General features: G+C 45.0%; 1 protein-coding gene across 4 annotated transcripts in view; it reads right to left on the reverse strand.

Moving 5' to 3' along the window:
• Nucleotides 1-22,658, reverse strand: part of inpp5a (inositol polyphosphate-5-phosphatase A) — a 192,264-nt gene that overhangs the window by 53,491 nt on the left and 116,115 nt on the right. For all 4 annotated transcript variants that reach the window (XM_036960462.2, XM_021580257.3, XM_021580259.3 and 1 more), the window contains exons 5-8: nucleotides 18,818-18,881; nucleotides 16,956-17,059; nucleotides 8,683-8,735; nucleotides 7,634-7,753 (exon numbers count right to left, since the gene is read on the reverse strand). In XM_036960462.2, the coding sequence (XP_036816357.1) occupies nucleotides 7,634-7,753; nucleotides 8,683-8,735; nucleotides 16,956-17,059; nucleotides 18,818-18,881 (341 nt within the window). The remainder of the gene's footprint in view (nucleotides 1-7,633; nucleotides 7,754-8,682; nucleotides 8,736-16,955; nucleotides 17,060-18,817; nucleotides 18,882-22,658) is intronic.

The raw sequence follows: 22,658 nt of genomic DNA on the forward strand, positions 1-22,658 counted from the left end.
TGGGAAGCTGCTATACTTTGCATGGAAGGTAAGCAGTCATGAACTCTGTCCCAATATCCACACTTGAATACTACCTAGTATGTGTTGACCATCTAGCCATGGAATAAAAGGTGAAATAAATATAGGGACATGATCATTGAACAGTAACAGAGAGAGAAATCACCCACAGTATCTAATTCAATCCAATATATAGAACTGTGTGAGGTAGGGAGGATTCATGGAGTCCAGGAACCAGGTTCATGGAATGCTTCCAGATCTACAGCAGCACTGGCATCTGAGCGCATTTAAAACGCACCTAAGCGACGTATAATTAACTTCCTATACCTAATCATTAACTTAAAAAGAGGCTCCCTCTTACAGGGGAGAGATAAGAAATTAAGACGACAGAGTTAGCGCTGCTAGCCTACTTGTGTAATTAATGATTCAGAATGCTAGCGCCTTGCTAATCGCGGGGGGGGATAAATCGCCGGGCGGAGGGCGGACTCTCTCCCGGCACCCTGATAACAATATATTTATGAGGCCATAAAAAGAGAAGGCACTCTGTGGTGGGTCCATTCCTGGACCTGTGTCGTAAAGTATCACCACAGCCCAGCCAGTGTTTCTTTAAGGAGGAGGGGAGGGGGAGGGGGGGGGGGCTTGTTGTGGGGAGACTGGCGGACACCTGCACCTCAGACTACCAGTCATGGGTGCTCGGGGTCGGGATGGGGGTAACACACAGACTGGGTGATGTCATCACTGACCTTCCCCAGCCATGGGGACTGGAAGAGCACTCTATTCAAATACAAGGACAGTTCACACTTGCTGTAGCCTGGCGGCAGGTAGCCTAGCGGTTAAGAGTGTTGGGCCAGCAACCGAAAAGGTCGCTGGTTCAAATCCCAGAGCAGACTAGGTGGAAAAAAATCTGCCAATGTGCCCTTGAGCAAGGCACTTAACCCTAATTGCTCATGTAAGTCATTCTGGATGAGAGCATCTGCTAAATGACTCAAATGTAAATGTGCAAGTGGCCAATGGAACGGCCACTTCAACACATTCCTCAGTGTCCCTTAAATCGATGTGTTTGCAAACCCACGACTCACAGTGTCCCAGGGTTAAATGGACCAAGTTCTCTGTAAAAATAAATATAGGCCTAATAAAAGTTCAAGGTTATAGTGACGATTAGGATGAGAAGAGTATTCAAATAATGGTATTGCCTTTTCCAATAAGGATATTATCTGTGTATGCTGAGCATGTAACATGTACAACGGAGGCTTGCCGACATGAAACATTATGAACATTTGTAGACAGACAGCTTTAAGGTGGCTTCATTCTTTAAAAAAAAGAAATGAGCTCACTCCAAAAAGCGAATAAAGTACATTTGCATAGAGGAGAGATAGGGAGAACAGAGAGAGTGGAGAATGAGAGTGAAAAAAGGAGGGGATGGGGGGGGGGGGCTAAAATAGAGGAGAGAGTGAGTGTGGAGGGAGAGAGCAGAGAGAGCGAGGAGAGGCGAAAGGGACAAGAGAGAAAACAAAGGGACGATTCAGACCATGCCACTCTCCCCGGAGAGCGTGTGCGTTTCCCCAGGGCCGAGCCTGTTCCCAGCTTCATCCCTCTAATAGCCATGTCTAATGCCGTAGCCCAGGATGTTCTGTCTGTAGGGCTAAGGTATCAGCCGCAGGTCAGAAGGTAACGCTCTGTTTACATTGTCATTTCCTAAAGCACTTGTGGTGACCCGCTGGTGTGAAAGTTGACTTTTGCTTGGCCTTTATGGCATCCCTAAGAATTGACATTAGCCACAGCGGACTGGTTGTGAATGGGGCGGTGGTGGGGGGTCCTGAGGGCCCCCTGCAGGCCCCCCAGCGAGGGCCCCATTAGTCGCGTCATCACAGTTCATTCAAGCAAACTGTAACAGTGTCAGCGATATTTCCACACAAAGACGCACTTCTTTACACAGTCTATAAACATGCTTCCCCCCCTGGCCAATTCATCGCACGGTGACACCTCTGAAAGAGGCCCTTTACAGGGGCCGTTCTCACTGAGGGGGGCTATCAGTCAGGCCTTCCTGGGGCCACACAAAGACAGGGTCAGCCGCTAATTTATAACATGGCCCCCCAACTCTGCTCCCAGGCCCCCTACCGCAGCCGCACAAAGCACAGGGAGCACATTCCTGACACATTCACTGCTCACACACATAAATGGCTTCGGGCTTATTCAGATTGAAGAGAGTTGCAGCAGAAGCACCGCGACGAGACTTCAACTGACATAATATGTACATAAACTTTTCAGTTTACATTAGCAACGGACTGCCATGTGCCGAGAGAGAATTTGTGGGCTTGGCAACAGACATTCTTGCACTGCAGCTTAAATATCCCAGTCACATTAGCCTATAGTACATCCACTAGCCAGTAATCGTGCTTACAAAAAGCGGTTCAACCATGCAAGGAACTTTTCGTTTTAACCATATTACACTCTTACATTATTCAACAATTCACAAACGTGTGCAGACAATTAAGGGGTTTATTTTATCTTCCGTACTCTCATTACATTTTAGCTTCAAGACAAAAGCAGTTACTGCTAGCTAACGCTAACACGCCTTCATCAAGTAACGTTACGTTAGCCTATCAAAAATGAATGCTTCATTCAAATTCTACTCAGCGGCACACTACAAAAGCCAATGCAGAGTCATCCATTGGGAGTGTGATTTTAAGAATTTTGGAGAATGTTAACATCGTGAAGAATGTGCTTCTTGACGTCTGGCTCAATGGGCCAGGGGAGGAACCCTGATGTGACCTGTGACACCCAGGGTTGGCCACCCGCTACCAGCGCCCATCCCACCCAGAACCCCCTTCTCCCAACCTACCCAGCTTTCCCAGTTGAGTCATGCCAAAAGGGTGGTTGTGGGGTGTCGCGGTCACACAGAGGTTAGAGGATAAACCAACCCAACAACGTCAAACCCAACGACTGGTCAAATCCCACAGCATTTCTAATAGGGACGCAAACAAACCCAGGGAGGAAGGATGTCAGCCACTGGATCTGGTGGTGTTGGGTGGACTGGTATAGGTGGCGATGCAAGCCGGTCCAACCTCTTCTCAGCAGTAACTCCCATCTGCCAAATCCAACATGCATGGGAGCCACATCTTACAGCCTGTGAACCCATCATATCGACTCATTTCGGCAGATCTCTATTCTGCAGATACATAACTAGGTAAAACGGTTGTAGACAATATACAGTACAATATCCTCATTTACGGTTCTTCAATCTCCATGGCTGCAGAGCTAAGAGTGAATGGTGGCTACTTGCTAATGAACTGATTCTATACAGTAGAGACTGACGGGGGGGGGGGGGGGGACTAACCCCCTGCTGCCCCCAGGCCTCCCAGGGTGAGGAGGCAGTTCACAGTCACGCACTGACACCCCTCTGCACACCACTACCCCCATGAAGGGCTATACTGTATTTGGTCACTAGCTGAGCTAGCACTGTCCACTAGCCCCTAAACACAACTAGCCCCCTAAAGCCTATGCTCCCCTTCAGCCTCTAATGAATTGTGTTGCAAAATTCCAGGAACCTTCGGAAAAAAAAATCTGGTTCCTGCTTATTCCCTCCTGATTTAGGTAATCAGCCAACTGGGATTTGGGAAAGACGTGTCGAAAGTTCCTGAAATGTTTCAACCCTACTACTGAATGACATAAGGCAGCAACAGTATTCCCTGTGCCACACAAACACATAGGTCATAGCAGGAGCTTGCAAAGAAACCCAAATAAGCATAAGCACACACATTGAGTCAATCCGATGCTCTTAAAAGAATAAACTATTCTACTATCACATTATTCACCACACCTCCACTAAAACACTAAGTTATACATTTTGTATAAACACGTACGCGCACCACACTACTACCACCCTGTCTAATCAATTTATCCGGCTTTTATTGAGGATCTCTCTGCAATTATTCAGTCCTTCTTCCAGCTGAACATGTCTATTGCCTGGAAACAAGCTCTCCTTTCTCTTCTCTTTCAGCCTGTTGTTCTGGGAAAAGCCTTAAAGGAAACGTTTAGATTGGAGGGCTCTTTGAGCTGCTCTGACAGTTGACTGATGACCGTCCATAAAATGACAAAGAATTGCTGTATGGTGGCCAGTACGGCCCACTGCTTCCCCCTGGGAAACTAATTGCCCCGAATTGTTAACGGCAACATAATTTTTGGGGGGGCCAATCATTGCTTTTCAATGCCTCGAAAATGAGCATGAAACGAGCCTTTTCAGCGAACAAAACAGTTAAATGTCTCCAATGTTGATCAAATTAACTTCAGCTGTGTGACAATGAACTATATTTGTGTGAAAATAATGGCGGGGGACAAAGGGGTTCTTTACAAGATTTCACGGTTGTAATGTAAAACTGTTCTCTCCTGAACCGGACCAGCCACTCAAAGGGAGAGAATAAAAAGGAACACAACTCCAATAAACAAAAGATTTTTAGCTAAAGAAAAAAAAAATGGTGTTGATTTGATCTCATAGCTATCATTTCACAGGGTTCTTGGCAGCCTGCTTTCCCATCCTCTTGGCCAGAGCCCTGAATTCTGAATTAGCACAGACTCGGCGTCCTCCTCACATCACCAGTCCTTGGCGGAACTAAGCAAACTAGAGGGCATTTTACTAGATACAGAGTCATATATATCAATGCTTCCTTACAGGAAAAAGGGTCTGTAACGAGTCTCATAAGGAAGCATCGATATCTACAGATAAAATGTTCTAATGCAGTGGTTGTTATCAAAAACACAATTCCCAAACCAATTTCAGGATCATAAATCAAATGTATATTTCCCATATTAAGAACATAGCATCATTTTTGTATATTCCCGTGCTCCTCAAAAACAAATGTCTTATATTATGAAGCAATGACGTCAAGGGAAATATTAATATAAAGGGTTAATAACTTTAGATGCCGTTTGAGGCTCACATCTCAGTGAGGGGAAGGCATAGGGGAATAAAAACAGGCAAGGAGGGTATACATTTCAAACAGGACTTTCCCTTCTCTCATGAAGCTGCCGGCCACACATCAGCCAGAGACCGGAGAAGTGCTTTTTTGATGTGACTCAATGGAGAGGTTTGGCTGGCTAAACGCTGTTCCTTCTCAGTATTGTTCCCCGGAGGCCTTGAAGCGCTTTGGAAATAAACACTGCTTAGCAGTTAAAAGGGCCACAGAGGAAGGGGCTTATCAGATCTGTTCTCAAAGGGCCGTAAGCTGCATTATTAGCCAGGGCGCTAGATAAGGGAAGGGGCTGAGGTTGGGCCCAGCCACGGAGCTCACTCCCTAGACTGTCTCACTGACCAGGCTCCTGCACCAGCAGCCCCTCTGGATCTCAGCTGGTGGTGTCCACTTCCCCTCCTTCCCCCCTCCCCACAATGAGAGATTAGAGCTCAGAAAGAGAGAGAAGGGGGAGAGAGGAGGCTTTGGCTATAGATATTCACCCTCTCCCTTTTCCTGCTCTCTTTCTGGGGTAGGAGTCAGAGTTAGGACAATGGCCAAAATGACGGTTCCCAACCGGCCGCTGAATGGGAACACTGTTGGAGGTAGCGCTTCATTCAAAGCCGGCCTGGGCACATTGTCCTCCCCGATCGGCGGAGGAGAATGGAGTTCGCTGGTGGCTGCCAAAAGGTTAGCAGCTCCTGTGAAAGGAGCAGCCCATTATGCACTGCCCCTAACAGAGCCCAGGGTCTTTTGTCTCCCCCCCCCCCCCCCCCCCCCCCCACCCCCCGCCCCGGCCCAGCCAGCTTTTTCACTCTCAGGCAGGCCGGATCTGTGCCCAAGTGTTTCCCCAAAGTGAGCGATTGAGGCGCGATGCCCCCCCTTCACCCCCTGCATGGGATACCAGCCTAGTCCGAACATAGGCCTACACCTCCCATACCCCTTAGGTTACTCCTCCCACCTCCCGAAAAAGGGCAAAAATCCCCTGCCATTGTCACCTTTTAATGATATGTCCCAGGAATTAACAGTGAAGGATACCTTCTGAGCACAAGAGGACTTAGAGGAGGGGAGCGTGGAAACTGCCACTCACCAGCCCAGTGCTATTCACTCTCCACCAGAAAACGCGCCATTTAGCCGTATTTATGAGGCGACTTTTACAAATAAATCAACTTCAAGAACATGACGAAAGCGTAGAAAATACGGTCAAAACCCTCAATGTAAACAACAAGTTACTTCATTATGCCCATAAATCCAGGTAAATTATGGTTCATATTTATATATATATATATATATATATATATATATATATATATATATATATATATATATATATTTAAAGCTAACCATTTTCTCAAAACACCCCCCACTTCCCTGTCCATTAAACGCAAAGCATTCTTTCATCAAAACGCTAGCATGAAGGAGGGGAAAATTATTATCTTGGAAATACATAAAACACTACATAAAACGCTAATTCACGAGGTGCCAAAACCCTTGATAATACATGGCGGCCATATGCATGCAGTTATTCAAAGTGGAAGGAGATGAAAGACGCTGTGCATTCAGACACCATTTCAAATGGTGGGGGGGGGGGGGGGGGGCACGTAATGCAGGGTTGCCACGTAGCTTTTATTTGGTGTTAGCATGACCAGGTAAAGAGCAAAGGGCCACTAGACCACTATATCATCCCTCTCCACTGTCAATGGACTTCACATAAATCACATTAGCGGGAACGGCTCTCATGTTTTCTTAGAGGGGTCTTTGGGTGCTGGACGAAGGATTCTCTGCTGGTAGAGAGGTGAGCGTGTTGCTCGGGGTCGAATGGAAAGGAGGAGAGGACGGTGAGAGGCGATATTGAGAGAATGGTGAACGCAGAGATGGAGAGGATACTGAGAGGAAAGATGAAGAGAATAGGTGGAGAGGTTATAGGTTATATCCTTCCTGTTTGGCCCTGTCCGGGGGTGTCATCGGATGGGGCCACAGTGTCTCCTGACCCCTCCTGTCTCAGCCTCCAGTATTTATGCTGCAGTAGTTTATGTGTCGGGGCGGCTAGGGTCAGTTTGTTATATCTGGAGTACTTCTCCTGTCCTATCCGGTGTCCTGTGTGAATTTAAGTATGCTCTCTCTAATTCTCTCTTTCTTTCTCTCGGAGGACCTGAGCCCTAGGACCATGCCTCAGGACTACCTGACATGATGACTCCTTGCTGTCCCCAGTCCACCTGGCCGTGCTGCTGCTCCAGTTTCAACTGTTCTGCCTGTGATTATTATTATTTGACCATGCTGGTCATTTATGAACATTTGAACATCTTGGCCATGTTCTGTTATAATCTCCACCCGGCACAGCCAGAAGAGGACTGGCCACCTCACATAGCCTGGTTTCTCTCTAAGTTTCTTCCTTGGTTTTGGCCTTTCTAGGGAGTTTTTCCTAGCCACCGTGCTTCTACACCTGCATTGCTTGCTGTTTGGGGTTTTAGTCTGGGTTTCTGTACAGCACTTTGAGATATCAGCTGATGTACGAAGGGCTTTATAAATACATTTGATTTGATTTAGGTGGAGAGAATATAGGGAGATGAGATGTGGAAAGAGGAGTGGGTGGAGAGATGGAAATAACGGCGAGAGGCTAGATGGAGAAGGGACAGAGAAAATAGTTGCAGAGATGAGATGGCGAGAATAAGGAGGAGCGTGCCAGTCACCTATCTAAGACGAAGCCCAGGGCCTTCTGTCTCGTCCCGGAGTAGACTGAGGGGCTCTTCTCCCAAGCCAGTATGTTGGAGGCATCGTGGAACAAGTGGATGTTGACCAGGTCAAATGCACTGGGAGGGGACAGAGAGAGACTTATGTTAGTTGGACCCCAGGTAATTTCAGTTTGAGACCCCTGAACTACATGACTGACCTCTTGGCCTGTGGACCACGGGTATGGTTGTGTGAATGGAGCAGTGAGATGAATTTGTCTCGCTGCACTACAGGCAGACTGACATGTCCATTTCCCTCCTGGTAGTGCTACTGTTGCTAAGCCCGTCTCATCGATCTACTATATCAATCTCTGTAACTGTTTTTCTCAGAACTTCTCACCTCAAGACGCTTATGCTGTTGACAAACTTCTAAATAAATACGCAAAATGTCCCCCTCACCCGTGTCCCTCTCGGTCATCCCTGTCCCCCTCTCTCTCTCTGTCTCTTCCTCCAAGTGCCTGTCTCGGTCATCCCTGTCCCCCCCTCTCTCTCTCTGTCTCTTCCTCCAAGTGCCTGTCTCGAGTCATGCCTGCCTCATTTAGAATGTTACCGTTTCAGCCCTTTTGTTCTCACGTCATCCTTCTATTAGATTACGCCCCCCCCCCCCCCGCCCTGCCCAAACGTTTGTATTCATCTCGCACAGGTTCAATTGTATGTAATGTTTTCTGTCATCTGTCATATGCAACTGCTGACTAACGCGATTATGCCTAATCCAATCCTGGCCCGTTCCTAGCTCGCTGTCAGTTGGGAGAGGGAGCGAAGTAAAGTCTCTCTCTCTAGGGAAGACTGACTCTATCTGTCTATGAAGAACGGACCTGCAAAGCCCCATGGGATATACCCTATGGATAGAGGGGTAAAGCCAAAGTGACAGGTACTGCGAGTGATACTGCTAGGCTTTACAGGTAGTCACAGTTGGACGTGACGCTGAAATGCACCTGGATGAAAAGCTGATATTCAATTTGATCCTAAGTGTAGCATGAGGTGTAACATGAGATGTGCTAGAAACTCACCAGTCAGCCAGAGCCCATCGAGTCCTGATAAAGCCTTTTCTGGACCACTTGCACTGCAACATAGTGAGGATACACATGCAGACTGAACGTTAGCATTGATAGCATGGAATTGAAACGTACTGCAGTGCACCAACAATCTCAACTGGCATACATAGCCAGTGTGGGCTATATAAACGCAAAGACAAACTCTCTTCTGAGAGTTTTTTTCTCTTAATTTCACTATGATTCTAATCATTACTATACAGCATATCAATTTACTAATAATTACTATACAGCAATGTAATTTTCTGTATTTACATATTTGTCTAACCTGAGCCTCATAATATATAACATAAGCCATTTAGCAGACACTTTGATCCTAAGCGACTTACAGTCATTTATGTATGGGTGGTCACGGGAATTTAGCCCACTATACCGTGGTTGCAAGTACCATGCTCTACCAGCTGAGCTACAGAGGACCAGCACTGTCATGACAATGGGAAAACAGTATGACTTCCAAAGTGTTCTAGTGGCCTGACCTAAAGCCACCTGGTCAACCTCCTATAACCTCACCCCATAGTGCTACTAACTGAGGGAATTACCCGGTCAGGAGTCCCAGCTCTCACACAGCATATGATTTACCATGAAGCTCGTTATTGAACGAGAGAAAAATGGACGCTTGCAACCGTCCTAATTTTGAACGCATAAATAAATAAATATTCCAGGGGATTTCTGAGCATCCTAATGGGGAGTTAACCGTGGTGATGAATAAACTAATTATGGCCCAGGTCACATAATTACAAATTGACTCATTTTATTTAAAAACTTAGATGCAATTTTAAAGGCCTGAGAGGTATTTGATTGCATCTCACATCCTTCAATCTGCATTAGTACAAGATTAACTGTATCAAATTGAATTACATTAGCATACTTGAATTAATCTATACCGCCTGGCAGAATGTATGGGCCCAATTATACCCCACTGTCCAATATTGTGTGTGTTTGAGGTAAATCTAAATCGTTTTCCCATGAACGGATTGCACTCAAATATTTTGTGATCATTTTAAAAGACAAATAATAAAACGAATAGTTTACACGATGTTGTCGTTGAAAATAAAAATACACGAGGAAGTACTTCTACCTTCAACAAAACAAACACAGATGTTTCAAGGATATTGATTCAGTAATCACATTGTGACATTTAGGTGGTAAGAAGAGGTTTTTATGCATCATATTAACCCGACTTCCTGAGGGAGAGTCATGTTCACTGTATATATGTGATGTGTGATATTTGTGACAACATTGTAATGACTTTAATAAAGAGAGGATGCGGAAGAGGAGGAAGAGGATGACGGGGAGGGGAGTGAGGAGGCGAGGAGAGGATGGGCTCCAAACCTGCACTCTTAATGCAGCGCAAAATACATTTCATCTAAAATGTAATTTAAAGAGCCATTAACTACAATCATAACATTTAAATCCATCACTTCCTTGTCGTGCAACCTCAGATTGCCCCGCTTCCTCCTCCTATGACTGATTGACCCTTGTCGCCTTGTTTGGCTATGGCACCGCGCACACACGCACACACCCCTCAATTCATCAACACACAGTGTTGTCACACGGGCCTGGGAAATTCACAGACAGAGTGACAACCAACTACCATGTACCCAATCAAATACAAGAGTGTAATGTCTGCCTAAATGACTACAGTATGTGTTACAGGGCCAGGAAAACACCTGGGTCCTAGTGATTAAAATGTACATGCCCTATTGCTCTAGGTAAGACAAGTTGAAAAGCTGGGGGGGTGACACAGGCTGAGGGTGAAGGCAGTAAAGGATTGAGGCTGACCTTCCATGGCCAGTGATGGGGTCCCCAGACTGTGACAGTGATGAACGGCTGTAGAGTGGGGGTCAGCCATGACAGCCAGGCTCCCAGCCGACACGGGACGGAGAGGCGAGTAGTGGAGAGCGGGCTATGGGGCCATCAAATGGATTCCCCATTACAGGAAGCGGCACCATAAACTCCCCACTTGTGTCCATTGGAAGTTTTCAGTTCCACTATCAAATGTCACGCGTGTCACGGTGGCACACACACACTCCCATCTCCCCAGTCCTTCTTTAAATGTATTTGTTGACCTTTCCTATATCTCAGCTGAGACCCCCCCCCCACCACACACACACACATCCCCACTCAGACAGGGATCCCATCAAATAAGAAAGAGGGGTCTTTAGGACTAGGGTGGACTGGAAAGATAAGAGAGATGTAAATGGGAAAAATAATCTGACCAACTGGGGACATTTTGCCAGTCCCCACAAGGAAAAAAGCTTTTTCGGGTTAGAATTAGTGTTAGATTTAGGTTTAGCGGTTAAAGGCAAGCCAATGGGACAAATATAGCTGGATTCTCTAGCCCACCTATTTCTCTCAAATTGGATCCTAGCAGCTAAGTCTTGGATTGTCTCTGGACCACGGACAGAAACAATACCACTTTCCCATTTAAAGGGACGGTGACTTGCCATGAAAATTGGAATTCCATGGCTGCCACATAACCATCATTTAAGAGTTTACAAAAGGGTACTAAAAGGGTGTCTGACTGTAGTCCACAACCAATGCTTTTATGAGCAGATGTGTGATAGAGAACAAGAAATACAAACTTATATGGACAATGATCACTTCCGTCCAATGGGAAGGGGACCTTAAGGTCTCGGTCGTGTACTTTTTTTGTATAAGCAAATGACAAATCCTTATGATGGCATTTTTTGGGGGGAAGCATGCATTACTGCACCAAACAAAAAATACATAGAGTGGGGCAAAAAAGTATTTAGTCAGCCACCAATTGTGCAAGTTCTCCCACTTAAAAAGATGAGAGAGGCCTGTAATCATAGGTTTCATCATAGGTACACTTCAACTATGACAGACAAAATGAGAAAACAAAATCCAGAAAATCATATTGTAGGATTTTTTATGAATTTATTTGCAAATTATGGTGGAAAATAAGTATTTGGTCACCTACAAACAAGCAAGATTTCTGGCTCTCACAGACCTGTAACTTCTTCTTTAAGAGGCTCCTCTGTCCTCCACTCGTTACCTGTATTAATGGCACCTGTTTGAACTTGTTATCAGTATAAAATACACCTGTCCACAACCTCAAACAGTCACACTCCAAACTCCACTATGGCCAAGACCAAAGAGCTGTCAAAGGACACCAGAAACAAAATTGTAGACCTGCACCAGGCTGAGAAGACTGAATATGCAATAGGTAAGCAGCTTGGTTTGAAGAAATCAACTGTGGGAGCAATTATTAGGAAATGGAAGACATACAAGACCACTGATAATCTCCCTCGATCTGGGGCTCCACGCAAGATCTCACCCCGTGGGGTCAAAATGATCACAAGAACGGTGAGCAAAAATCCCAGAACCACACGGTGCCAGACGTGTCCCCCTGCTTAAGCCAGTACATGTCCAGGCCCGTCTGAAGTTTGCTAGAGAGCATTTGGATGATCCAGAAGAAGATTGGGAGAATGTCATATGGTCAGATGAAACCAAAATATAACTTTTTGGTAAAAACTCAACTCGTCGTGTTTGGAGGACAAAGAATGCTGAGTTGCATCCAAAGAACACCATACCTACTGTGAAGCATGGGGGTGGAAACATCTTGCTTTGGGGCTGTTTTTCTGCAAAGGGACCAGGACAACTGATCCGTGTAAAGGAAAGAATGAATGGGGCCATGTATCGTGAGATTTTGAGTGAAAACCTCCTTCCATCAGCAAGGGCATTGAAGATGAAACGTGGCCGGGTCTTTCAGCATGACAACGATCCCAAACACACCACCCGGGCAACGAAGGAGTGGCTTCGTAAGAAGCATTTCAAGGTCCTGGAGTGGCCTAGCCAGTCTCCAGATCTCAACCCCATAGAAAATCTTTGGAGGGAGTTGAAAGTCCGTGTTGCCCAGCAACAGCCCCAAAACATCACTGTTCTAGAGGAGATCTGCATGGAGGAATGGGCCAAAATACCAGCAACAGTGAATGAAAACCTTGTGAAGACTTACAGAAAACGTTTGATCTCTGTCATTGCCAACAAAGGGTATATAACAAAGTAGTGAGATAAACTTTTGTTATTGACCAAATACTTATTTTCCACCATAATTTGCAAATACATTCATTAAAGATCCTACAATGTGATTTTCAGGATTCAGGATTTCATTTTGTCTGTCATAGTTGAAGTGTACCTATGATGAAAATTACAGGCCTCTCTCATCTTTTTAAGTGGGAGAAGTTGCACAATTGGTGGCTGGCTAAATACTTTTTTGCCCCACTGTACATAGATGCATACATACTTGGGCAAGTTGAAAGGTTTGACGAAACAACAAGAAATGACAGCTTACCAAATCCATCACATCAATTTTTCAAAAGAAATGTGCCTGTTATTTTGTTATTCAGCTTTTCATTGAATGTCCCCCCCTCTCCTTTCTCCTCCACTTGAAGCCATAACTCACAGTCTGGGGAGTATGAAGGCAGTGTGTTTTGCATACAGGGAGGGAGAGGTTGTCATTTCAGCAGACTCAACCTAAGGGACTTGGGGTCACAGTAGGGTCCTGTTCACCTCAATCGGGGACATGGAGGTCTACATGGGACAGCAAGGGAGGGTATGTGTGTGACACAAGGTCCGACACACCCACCCACACCGACCAACCCAAGTGCACTCAAATCTAAGAGAAGCCAGGAAATGTCATTTTGTCTCGGTTGCATTGCTGGTATTTAACCAGCGCTGCCACTCAAACAGGGACTGTACCGACCAAGCCCCTCCCACCACGATGTCAGCAGGCCATCTAAGAGTGACAGTTTATTAATGGTGGACTGTAAAGGTAATGCTCAAGTGGAGAAAGAGAGGTGTTACGTCTCCGACGAGCCACCTAAACTGCCTGCTGCTACATTCTACTGCATCACGTCTATGGGATGTAAAAATATAAAATAAAAAAGTAAATCATATAGAATCCAATGGAAAATAACGTGTCTTAACTCATGCTCTCTGTAACACACATATTCTAAGCTCCTGGCGAGGCCTTTTTTCTTGTTTATCACGGTCCATGTGTGTATGCATGTCTTAGGATTTGGTTCCACAACACTCAGACCCAGAGCGGTACCCTGCAGAACCCAGTTGGGACCACATTGCGGGGCCTGTGGCGGTCCTTCTTGTCCCAGATCCCATGTTAATAGGATTCCTTAAGGCTGTAGATGGATGGCAAATCCAGGCGGTTTCATCTACTAAAAGACAGCATAAATCACCATGGGAAGAAGCGGGGACGAGGCAGGGGTTATCGCGCGCCTGACTTCCTCATGAGATCTCTGCATTAAACCATTAGTGTAATTAATTCATCTTTCATAAGAGGTTTGAGCAGTATTTGTGATCTATGATAACAACCAATTTCTCACTAGCCGGGCGTGGGGGGGACAAGGAAAAAAATAGTCAGCCCTGATAGACTACACAAATCTGCTCTTTTTAAATGGGCTAACATTATCTGGAGTGCTGCTCTCGGAAGCATCATCCAAGATTCATAACCCAGCCGCGAAAGAGGAATAGAGAGGAATAAAGAGGAATAAATCAGGGAGCAAACTTTTCTCTTCCATCTCGCTTTTAGCTTCGCTCCCGGTGTTGTTTGGTTTTGCCACTCGTCTTCGTAACTCACCGAACACCGCTTTCTTGTCATAATTGTAAACGACTTCACGCCTCAATCGACGTAATTGGTTTTAGATCATCTGCGAAAATGGCAAACTGGGGAACTCCAAGGTGGGGTGGAAGAGAAAGAGAGTGAGTGTGTGTGTGTGTGAGAAAGAGGCAGAAATTGGGAGACTGCGTCTGTGAAAGGCCGTATCCATCTCCTTTGCATATATTTGAGGAGGCGGCCGGTGGAGCGCGGTTGACAGATGAGCGGGGAGTATGGGGATGACACGCGGGCGGTCACGCTCTTTATTACTATATCAGCACAGCGCGACGCTACCTTATGATGTGGACCAAGCAGAGGAACCCACAGAACGAACAGACAGACACAGGCTGCATTACAAAGCATGGCGAGCAACCAAATTAAAGACTTTGCAATTGCTGCCATCTCAATCTTTCACTGTTCAACTGAGCCTTGTAATAAATTAGCTTTTTGAGGGAACGTAAACTAAAGAAAAAATTCTGAAACCAAAATAACTGTCTTTTGTGAAAATGCTAAATAGTAAAGGAAAGTACTTTATAGATGAAATACACTGCCATAAATGTGTAATGGTACCAATAGTCATGTTTTACTTATTTTATAAAACATATAGTTGTTGAAGAGTTGAATTTGGAAGATTACATACACCTTAGCAATGTACATTTAAACTCAGTTTGTCACAAATCCTGACATTTAATCCTAGTAAAAATTCCCTGTCAGGTAGGATCACATCTTTTATTTTAAGAATGCGAAATGTCAGAATAATAGTAGAGAGAATGATTTATTTCAGATTTTATTTATTTCATCACATTCCCAGTTGGTCAGAAATGTACATACACTCAATTAGTATTTAGTAGCATTGCCTTTAAATTGTTTAACTTGGGTCAAACGTTTCGGGTAGCCTTCCACAAGCTTCCCACAATAAGTTGGGTGAATTTTGGCCCATTCCTCCTGACAGAGCTGGTGTAACTGAGCCTCCTTGCTCGGAACACACGCTTTCTCAGTTCTGCCCACATACTTTCTACAGGATTGAGGTCAGGGCTTTGTGATGCAACTCCAATACCTTGACTTTGTTGTCCTTGAGCCATTTTGCCACAACTTTGGAAGTATGCTTGGGGTCATTGTCCATTTGGAAGACCCATTTGTGACCAAGCTTTAACTTCCTGACTGATGTCTTGAGATGTTGCTTCAATATATCCACATAATTTTCCTACCTCATGATGCCAGTCCCTCCTGCAGCAAAGCACCCCCACAACATGATGCTGCCACCCCCGTGCTTCACAGTTGGGATGGTGTTCTTTGGCTTGCAAGCCTCCCCCAAGTCTTCCCCTCCTCCAAACATAACGATGGTCATTATGGCCAAACAGTTCTATTTTTGAAAGGACATCCAGAGGACATTTCTCCAAAATATACGATCTTTGTCCCCATGTGCAGTTGCAAACCGTAGTCATTTTTATGGCGGGTTTGGAGCAGTGGCTTCTTCCTTGCTGAGCGGCCTTTCAGGTTATGTTGATATAAGACTAATTTTACTGTGGATATAGATACTTTTGTACCTGTTTCCTCCAGCATCTTCACAAGGTCCTTTGCTGTTGTTCTGGGATTGATTTGCACTTTTCACACCAAAGTACGTTCACCTCTAGGAGACAGAACGCGTCTCCTTCCTGAGCGGTATTACGGCTGCGTGGTCCCATGGTGTTTATACTTGTGTACTATTGTTTGTACAGATGAACGTGGTACCTTCAGGCATTTGGAAATTGTTCCCAAGGATGAACCAGACTTGTGGAGGTCTACATTTTTTTTCTGAGGTCTTGGCTGATTTCTTTTGATTTTCCCATGATGTCAAGCAAAGAGGCACTGAGTTTGAAGGTAGGCCGTGAAATACATCCACAAGTACACCTCCAATTGATTCAAATTCTGTAAGTTAGCCTATCAGAAGCGTCTTATTGCCATGGCATCATTTTCTGGAATTTTCCAAGCTGTTTAGAGGCACAGTCAACTTAGTGTATGTAAACGTCTGGCCCACTTGAATTGTGATGGAGTTATAAGTTAAATAATCTATGTGTCTGTAAACAATTGTTGGAAAAATTACTTGTGTCATGCACAAAGTAGATGTCCTAACCGACTTGCCAAAACTATAGTTCGTTAACAAGAAATGTGTGGAGTTGTTGAAAAACGAGTTTTAATGACTCCAACCTAAGTGTATGTAAACTTCCGACTTCAACTGTACCTATTTTTTTTAAATATTATGCAACATAAATAATTTTGATATGAAAAAATGTCAAAAACTATGTTACGCAAAAAGTGTTGCATTGTCCCAAAAATTGTGCATTGTGAAATTTAGAAAGTAAATGTTTTTTACATTTTTTTTAAGTATAAGCTATCAGCAATATGTTTTCACCCAAAATGTATCGTCAAGCTCCATGCCTTGCCTAAGTCATAAGTTATCTTTTTTTAAGATTGCGAAGTCATGTCACATTGCTGTGTAGTGTACATTACTGACGGCACTACTGTATATCAATCAAAGTCCCAGCACTTCAGGATGCAGTAGAGGCCGAGAGACAGTCCCACTCAGTCACCACAGCAACAGTGAAGTGATACACACCTCAGGGAAGTAGTCCTGAGGAAACTTCTCCTTCTCCAACATGGGTGTGCTCTCTAGTGTGTCTGAGTAGATCTCTTTCCCAACCACCTTCTTGAATTTCTTGGCTAAGGGGAAGAACACAGACAAAGAAAGCCAAAGAGGACGTATTAATACAAGACAAGCTAGTCGTTTAAGAGGCTATGATTCGCAGTCCAAACCTACTAATGTAGTTTAACCTACTAAGCAGTTTTGTAGATCTAGATGTAGTCATGCGTGCATAAATCCAGGGCTTCATCAGGCTACTACTCCACCTGCTGGTTGTAAGTGGAAGTATCTATAGAGGTTCTCCTGCACAGATTCTCCACGTCTACCCTGTCTAAGATCAGGTTGCGGTGTTGTACTTCCACGGAGGCCTTAGACGATCCGTTGTTGAGGCGATTCAAATAGCACTGGGATGGGCAACTTTGATAGGTGTGGGGGGGGACCACAAAACTGAACTCATCATGAGGGGCAGCAGTGGCTCGTGGGTCTGTGTACCTACATCTTTACCCAAACACGCAGCCAGAGCAGGCACCAGACTTTTGGGGGCGCTAAGTTACATTTTGATGGGGCAATTTGCTGTGGAAATTGCACCTCGTGTATTCTGTATATTCTAACAACAGGAAGTTGAGATATATATATATATATATATATATTTTTTTAAGTTCTCTGTGGGAGATTGATCCGCGGGCCTAAAAAACGGGGCCCCCCCCCCCAATCCATGAAACAGCGTGATGCCGTGACCTATACTCATAAGATCAGTGTCAGAGATCTTGAACTAAATGAAGGTTCCTAGAACTAAAGGGTCTTCCTCTCGGATAAAAGTGGAGTATGTTTTACATGGCGCTATGCCCTTCAGTTACACGAAGTTACAAACAATCAAAAGGCGGAAAATATCTCAGAGGTCAAAACGGTTTGGCATGGCAGAGATCTGACACTGAACCTATGAGTATGGGTCATGACCTCTGCGTAAGTGCAAAACATAACCTGAACTGGGGTCAGAGCCTAAAAACGTCTTCCACAGTCACGTGACACCTGGAACCGTTTCCATGAAGAGTCTCAGAGTAGCAGGGCTGATCTAGGATCCGTTTGGACTAGATTATAATGAATGGACAGAGGGTACCTGATCAGCAATCCTACTCTGAGACGCTTAATGGATTAATATGGATCCTGGCAAATGCGGCATAGTTCTTTACCAAGGAAGCAGGTGAAACGATTGATGTAGGCTACAAAGTTAACATTTTTATTCAGTCCAGTAATATATTGTACAGTGTGAATGAGCTCATTCTGGACATATCCTAATCCCATGTAAGAGAAGCATGTTGTTTTCCGAGGGGGTTTGACGGGTGAAGGTTGAGGGTGTGTGCGAGCGTATATGCCTGCTGATGTGTGTGTGCGTGTGTGTATCCATGTCCGCATGCATGTGTGTGTCCTCTCGCGTTCCCCCCCTCGCCCCGTCCTTCACTGGGGGTGAGTGCATGGTGCTAATGCTGACTCTGGTGTAATGGGAACGACGTTGTGGCTCCACATCTATATCCCCTCTTTTAATTAGCCTGGCCGCCGGGCCCCTGGCCCTCTGACACCCCGGGCTGATGAGAGCGCCGTAACTGTCCAATAACCTCTGTACACAATTACCGTGGAGCCCGAAATCTCATGAATTAAATCCTAATATTAACAAGCATTACCATTCTATCGCTCACTTTACGTTATCTTCCCCAGTCAATGTCAACTGTACTGGTTTTGATGGAAGTGGTGATGGGCCGTGTAGGGTGTTATACGGAGGGGGGACTGTGAGAGAGCAGGAGTGGAGATTTCATTGGGGTAGGGGGGGGGGGGGGACTCACCTTTGAAATCAAACTGCTGGATGTTTTTCAATGATTCGTGAAGGAAGTAGCAACTTCCTAGTGCCTGGAAAAGAAAAAGAGAGGGTGTGAGATGTGGGAGAATTGTTCCCCCACCATTCAGTCAGAGATGATTGGAAAATAACGAACCACAAAATGTTACTGCGCAATAGAAATAAAGATTGGTTCCAGGGAGTACGAAGCTCCATTCATTTGTAGAGTTTTGATGTGGAGAGCAACAAGGTATAACACTAACCATCCCAGGCAACAGATCACGCCACTATTCCCCACAGCAGATATCGAATGAAAATCCCGTCAATGGAATATACAAGCAATATAAGTAGTGTGTTGTATACTATCAGTGTAGGGAACTATCAGCACAGTGCAGTGCATTCAATACAGAGTCCTCAGACCCTACACTTGGTACAAGTCCTCCTGATGTGAAGAATAAATCATTCCAGTTGATCAAAGGACACATTCAGAGGGACTTTGGAACATCCAAAGATCTACTTCAATAGGATTCAAATCGTAATTTCTGAAAAGAACAATCAACACACAAAAGCTTCCCCAGTCTGTAGACAACCCAAACAAACTCACTGAGGGGATAAAAATACAATGCAGGGGATTCGATGCAGTTCACAGTCCACTACACCACCACATGCTTTCTCCGTGCTTTTTACTGTCCCCTTCACATCCATGCAGTAGAGGAAAAGACTGCTCTTGGTCCTCTGGGTCTTTGAGATAGTGAGCCCTCAGCCCTTGCTTGAGGGTTATTTAGTCATTGTTCCTGCTGCCCACAACCCTCCTTTCTCTTCCTACATTGCAGCACACAAAGCACAGAGAGGAAAAGAGAGGTTAGAAAGAGATATTAGGGAGAGAAGGACAGAGGCTGAATGACAAACACAAACGTGTGAGAGCGAGAGTGTGTGTGTGTCAGAGAGAGAGCGCAACAGAGGGAGAAACTCCCAAAATACTGCAGTAGACCAGTTAAGTCATGTGCAGGTAGTGGACTGGGTAGTGGTGGGACAAGGAAGGGTGCATGAGATGCAGAGAGAGAGAGGGAAAAGAGAGAGGCATACGTCTCCCTAGAGGGGAGAAGACGGACACCAGCGGGAGAGAGAGAGAGCGAGGATAGTCCGATTTTGTGCCGTTGTCCTTTGAGGCGCAGAGCAGACGCCCTCTCTGGCAGGGGGGAGAGTTTGGGGGCTCGCCGGGCCGGCCCTGCATTATTTATGAGCGCCGGGACATCTTGAGATTAAACATAGGCTAATTTGTCAAAAGCACAAACATGAGGTCCTGCCCATCTCCTTGACACGGAGGAACATCCAACGGAAAACACTGTCGCACATTTAACTGACGAGAACAGTGGCCGGTGACCACCGCTGCACACTGCTCCTTCCATCTGCCTCCCTCCTTTTTCTGAAGGACAGAAAAGTGAGGGATGGAGGAAAAGCGGGTGGACTCGAGGTCAACTTTCTCCACAGCAGCAGGACGACTTCCATGACGGGCCCCGTTTATGTCTTCGCTTTTCTTTGTTATTTTTCACCTCAAACTGCCACTGACAGAGTGAGAGAGAGGGGGGGGGGGCATGAGGGGGAGAAACTGTGCTAGAAGTCAAAATTATACTTCTGTTATTGTTTTTGTTGTTGCTGCTGCTTATTTTTTATTTGGTATCGACCCAGAATAAATAGTAATAAATAGGCTCGGGCGATATACCGTACACTGGGGTAATTCATAACACAGACGGTCCGATTTTGAATACCGTTCCCGAAAAATATTTTGGTTTATATTACATTTTAGGGGTGTTGGCGTCACCCCCGTCTCGCGTGCTATACCACTGCTTAAGTATAACTATAAGAAATCAAAGATGTGTCAAATCAATTATATCCAGCTAACGAGTCCAGCTATGCATTTGGTTTCCTAGCTTGCTAACTGTGGCTAGATGTCCAGATCAAGCGTCTTGCTTACAGCAGAGAAATTCAATCCCCTCCTGGAGGAAGATCCCTGTACCTAAATTGTTTCGCGCGTCCACATATACAGTGGGGCAAAAAAGTATTTAGTCAGCCACCAATTGTGCAAGTTCTCCCACTTAAAAAGATGAGAGAGGCCTGTAGGTAGGTATAGGTACACTCTATCTATGACAGACAAAATGAGAAAAAAAATCCAGAAAATCACATTGTAGGATTTTTTATGAATTTATTTGCAAATTATGGTGGAAAATAAGTATTTGGTCAATAACAAAAGTTTATCAACACTTTGTTATATACCCTTTGTTGGCAATGACAGAGGTCAAACGTTTTCTGTAAGTCTTCACAAGGTTTTCAAACACTGTTGCTGGTATTTTGGCCCATTCCTCCATGCAGATCTCCTCTAGAGCAGTGATGTTTTGGGGCTGTTGCTGGGCAACACGGACTTTCAACTCCCTCCAAAGATTTTCTATGGGGTTGAGATCTGGAGACTGGCTAGGCCACTCCAGGACCTTGAAATGCTTCTTACGAAGCCACTCCTTCGTTGCCCGGGCAGTGTGTTTGGGATCATTGTCATGCTGAAAGACCCAGCCACGTTTCATATTCAATGCTCTTGCTGATGGAAGGGGGTTTTCACTCAAAATCTCACGATACATGGCCCCATTCATTCTTTCCTTTACACGGATCAGTCGTCCTGGTCCCTTTGCAGAAAAACAGCCCCAAAGCATGATGTTTCCACCCCCATGCTTCACAGAAGGTATAGTGTTCTTTGGATGCAACTCAGCATTCTTTGTCCTCCAAACACGACGAGTTGCGTTTTTACCAAAAAGTTATATTTTGGTTTCATCTGACCATATGACATTCTCCCAATCTTTTTCTGGATCATCCAAATGCTCTCTAGCAAACTTCAGACGGGCCTGGACATGTACTGGCTTAAGCAGGGGGACATGTCTGGCACTGCAGGATTTGAGTCCCTGGCGGCGTAGTGTGTTACTGATGGTAGGCTTTGTTACTTTCGTCCCAGCTCTCTGCAGGTCATTCACTAGGCCCCCCCGTGTGGTTCTGGGATTTTTGCTCACCGTTCTTGTGATCATTTTGACCCCACGGGGTGAGATCTTGCGTGGAGCCCCAGATCGAGGGAGATTATCAGTGGTCTTGTATGTCTTCCATTTCCTAATAATTGCTCCCACAGTTGATTTCTTCAAACCAAGCTGCTTACCTATTGTAGATTCAGTCTTCCCAGCCTGGTGCAGGTCTACAATTTTGTTTCTGGTGTCCTTTGACAGCTCTTTGGTCTTGGCCATAGTGTAGTTTGGAGTGTGACTGTTTGAGGTTGTGGACAGGTGTCTTTTATACTGATAACAAGTTCAAACAGGTGCCGTTAATACAGGTAACGAGTGGAGGACAGAGGAGCCTCTTAAAGAAGAAGTTACAGGTCTGTGAGAGCCAGAAATCTTGCTTGTTTGTAGGTGACCAAATACTTTTTTTCCACCATAATTTGCAAATAAATTCATAAAAAATCCTACAATGTGATTTTCTGGATTTTTTTTCTCATTTTGTCTGTCATAGTTGAAGTGTACCTATGATGAAAATTACAGGCCTCTCCCATCTTTTTAAGTGGGAGAACTTGCACAATTGGTGGCTGACTAAATACTTTTTTGCCCCACTGTACATATATTTTTTAAATAGCGGCCCTTGTGTGCACATGAGGTAATAGCGTATATCCCGGTATGGTACAGAAACCTGGATTCCACACCACCCTAGTAATTAAGCTAAAACAGAAAAAGACTAGTCTAAAATATATGACTTCTACTCAATTAAACTCAGTAAAATTCTTACAATTTCTAAACCACATATGTTCAAATACGCAAACATTA

The sequence above is a fragment of the Oncorhynchus mykiss genome, chromosome 23 (genome assembly GCF_057628025.1).
Source record: "Oncorhynchus mykiss isolate SJ-2025 chromosome 23, ASM5762802v1, whole genome shotgun sequence".
Classification (NCBI taxonomy): Eukaryota; Metazoa; Chordata; class Actinopteri; order Salmoniformes; family Salmonidae; genus Oncorhynchus; species Oncorhynchus mykiss.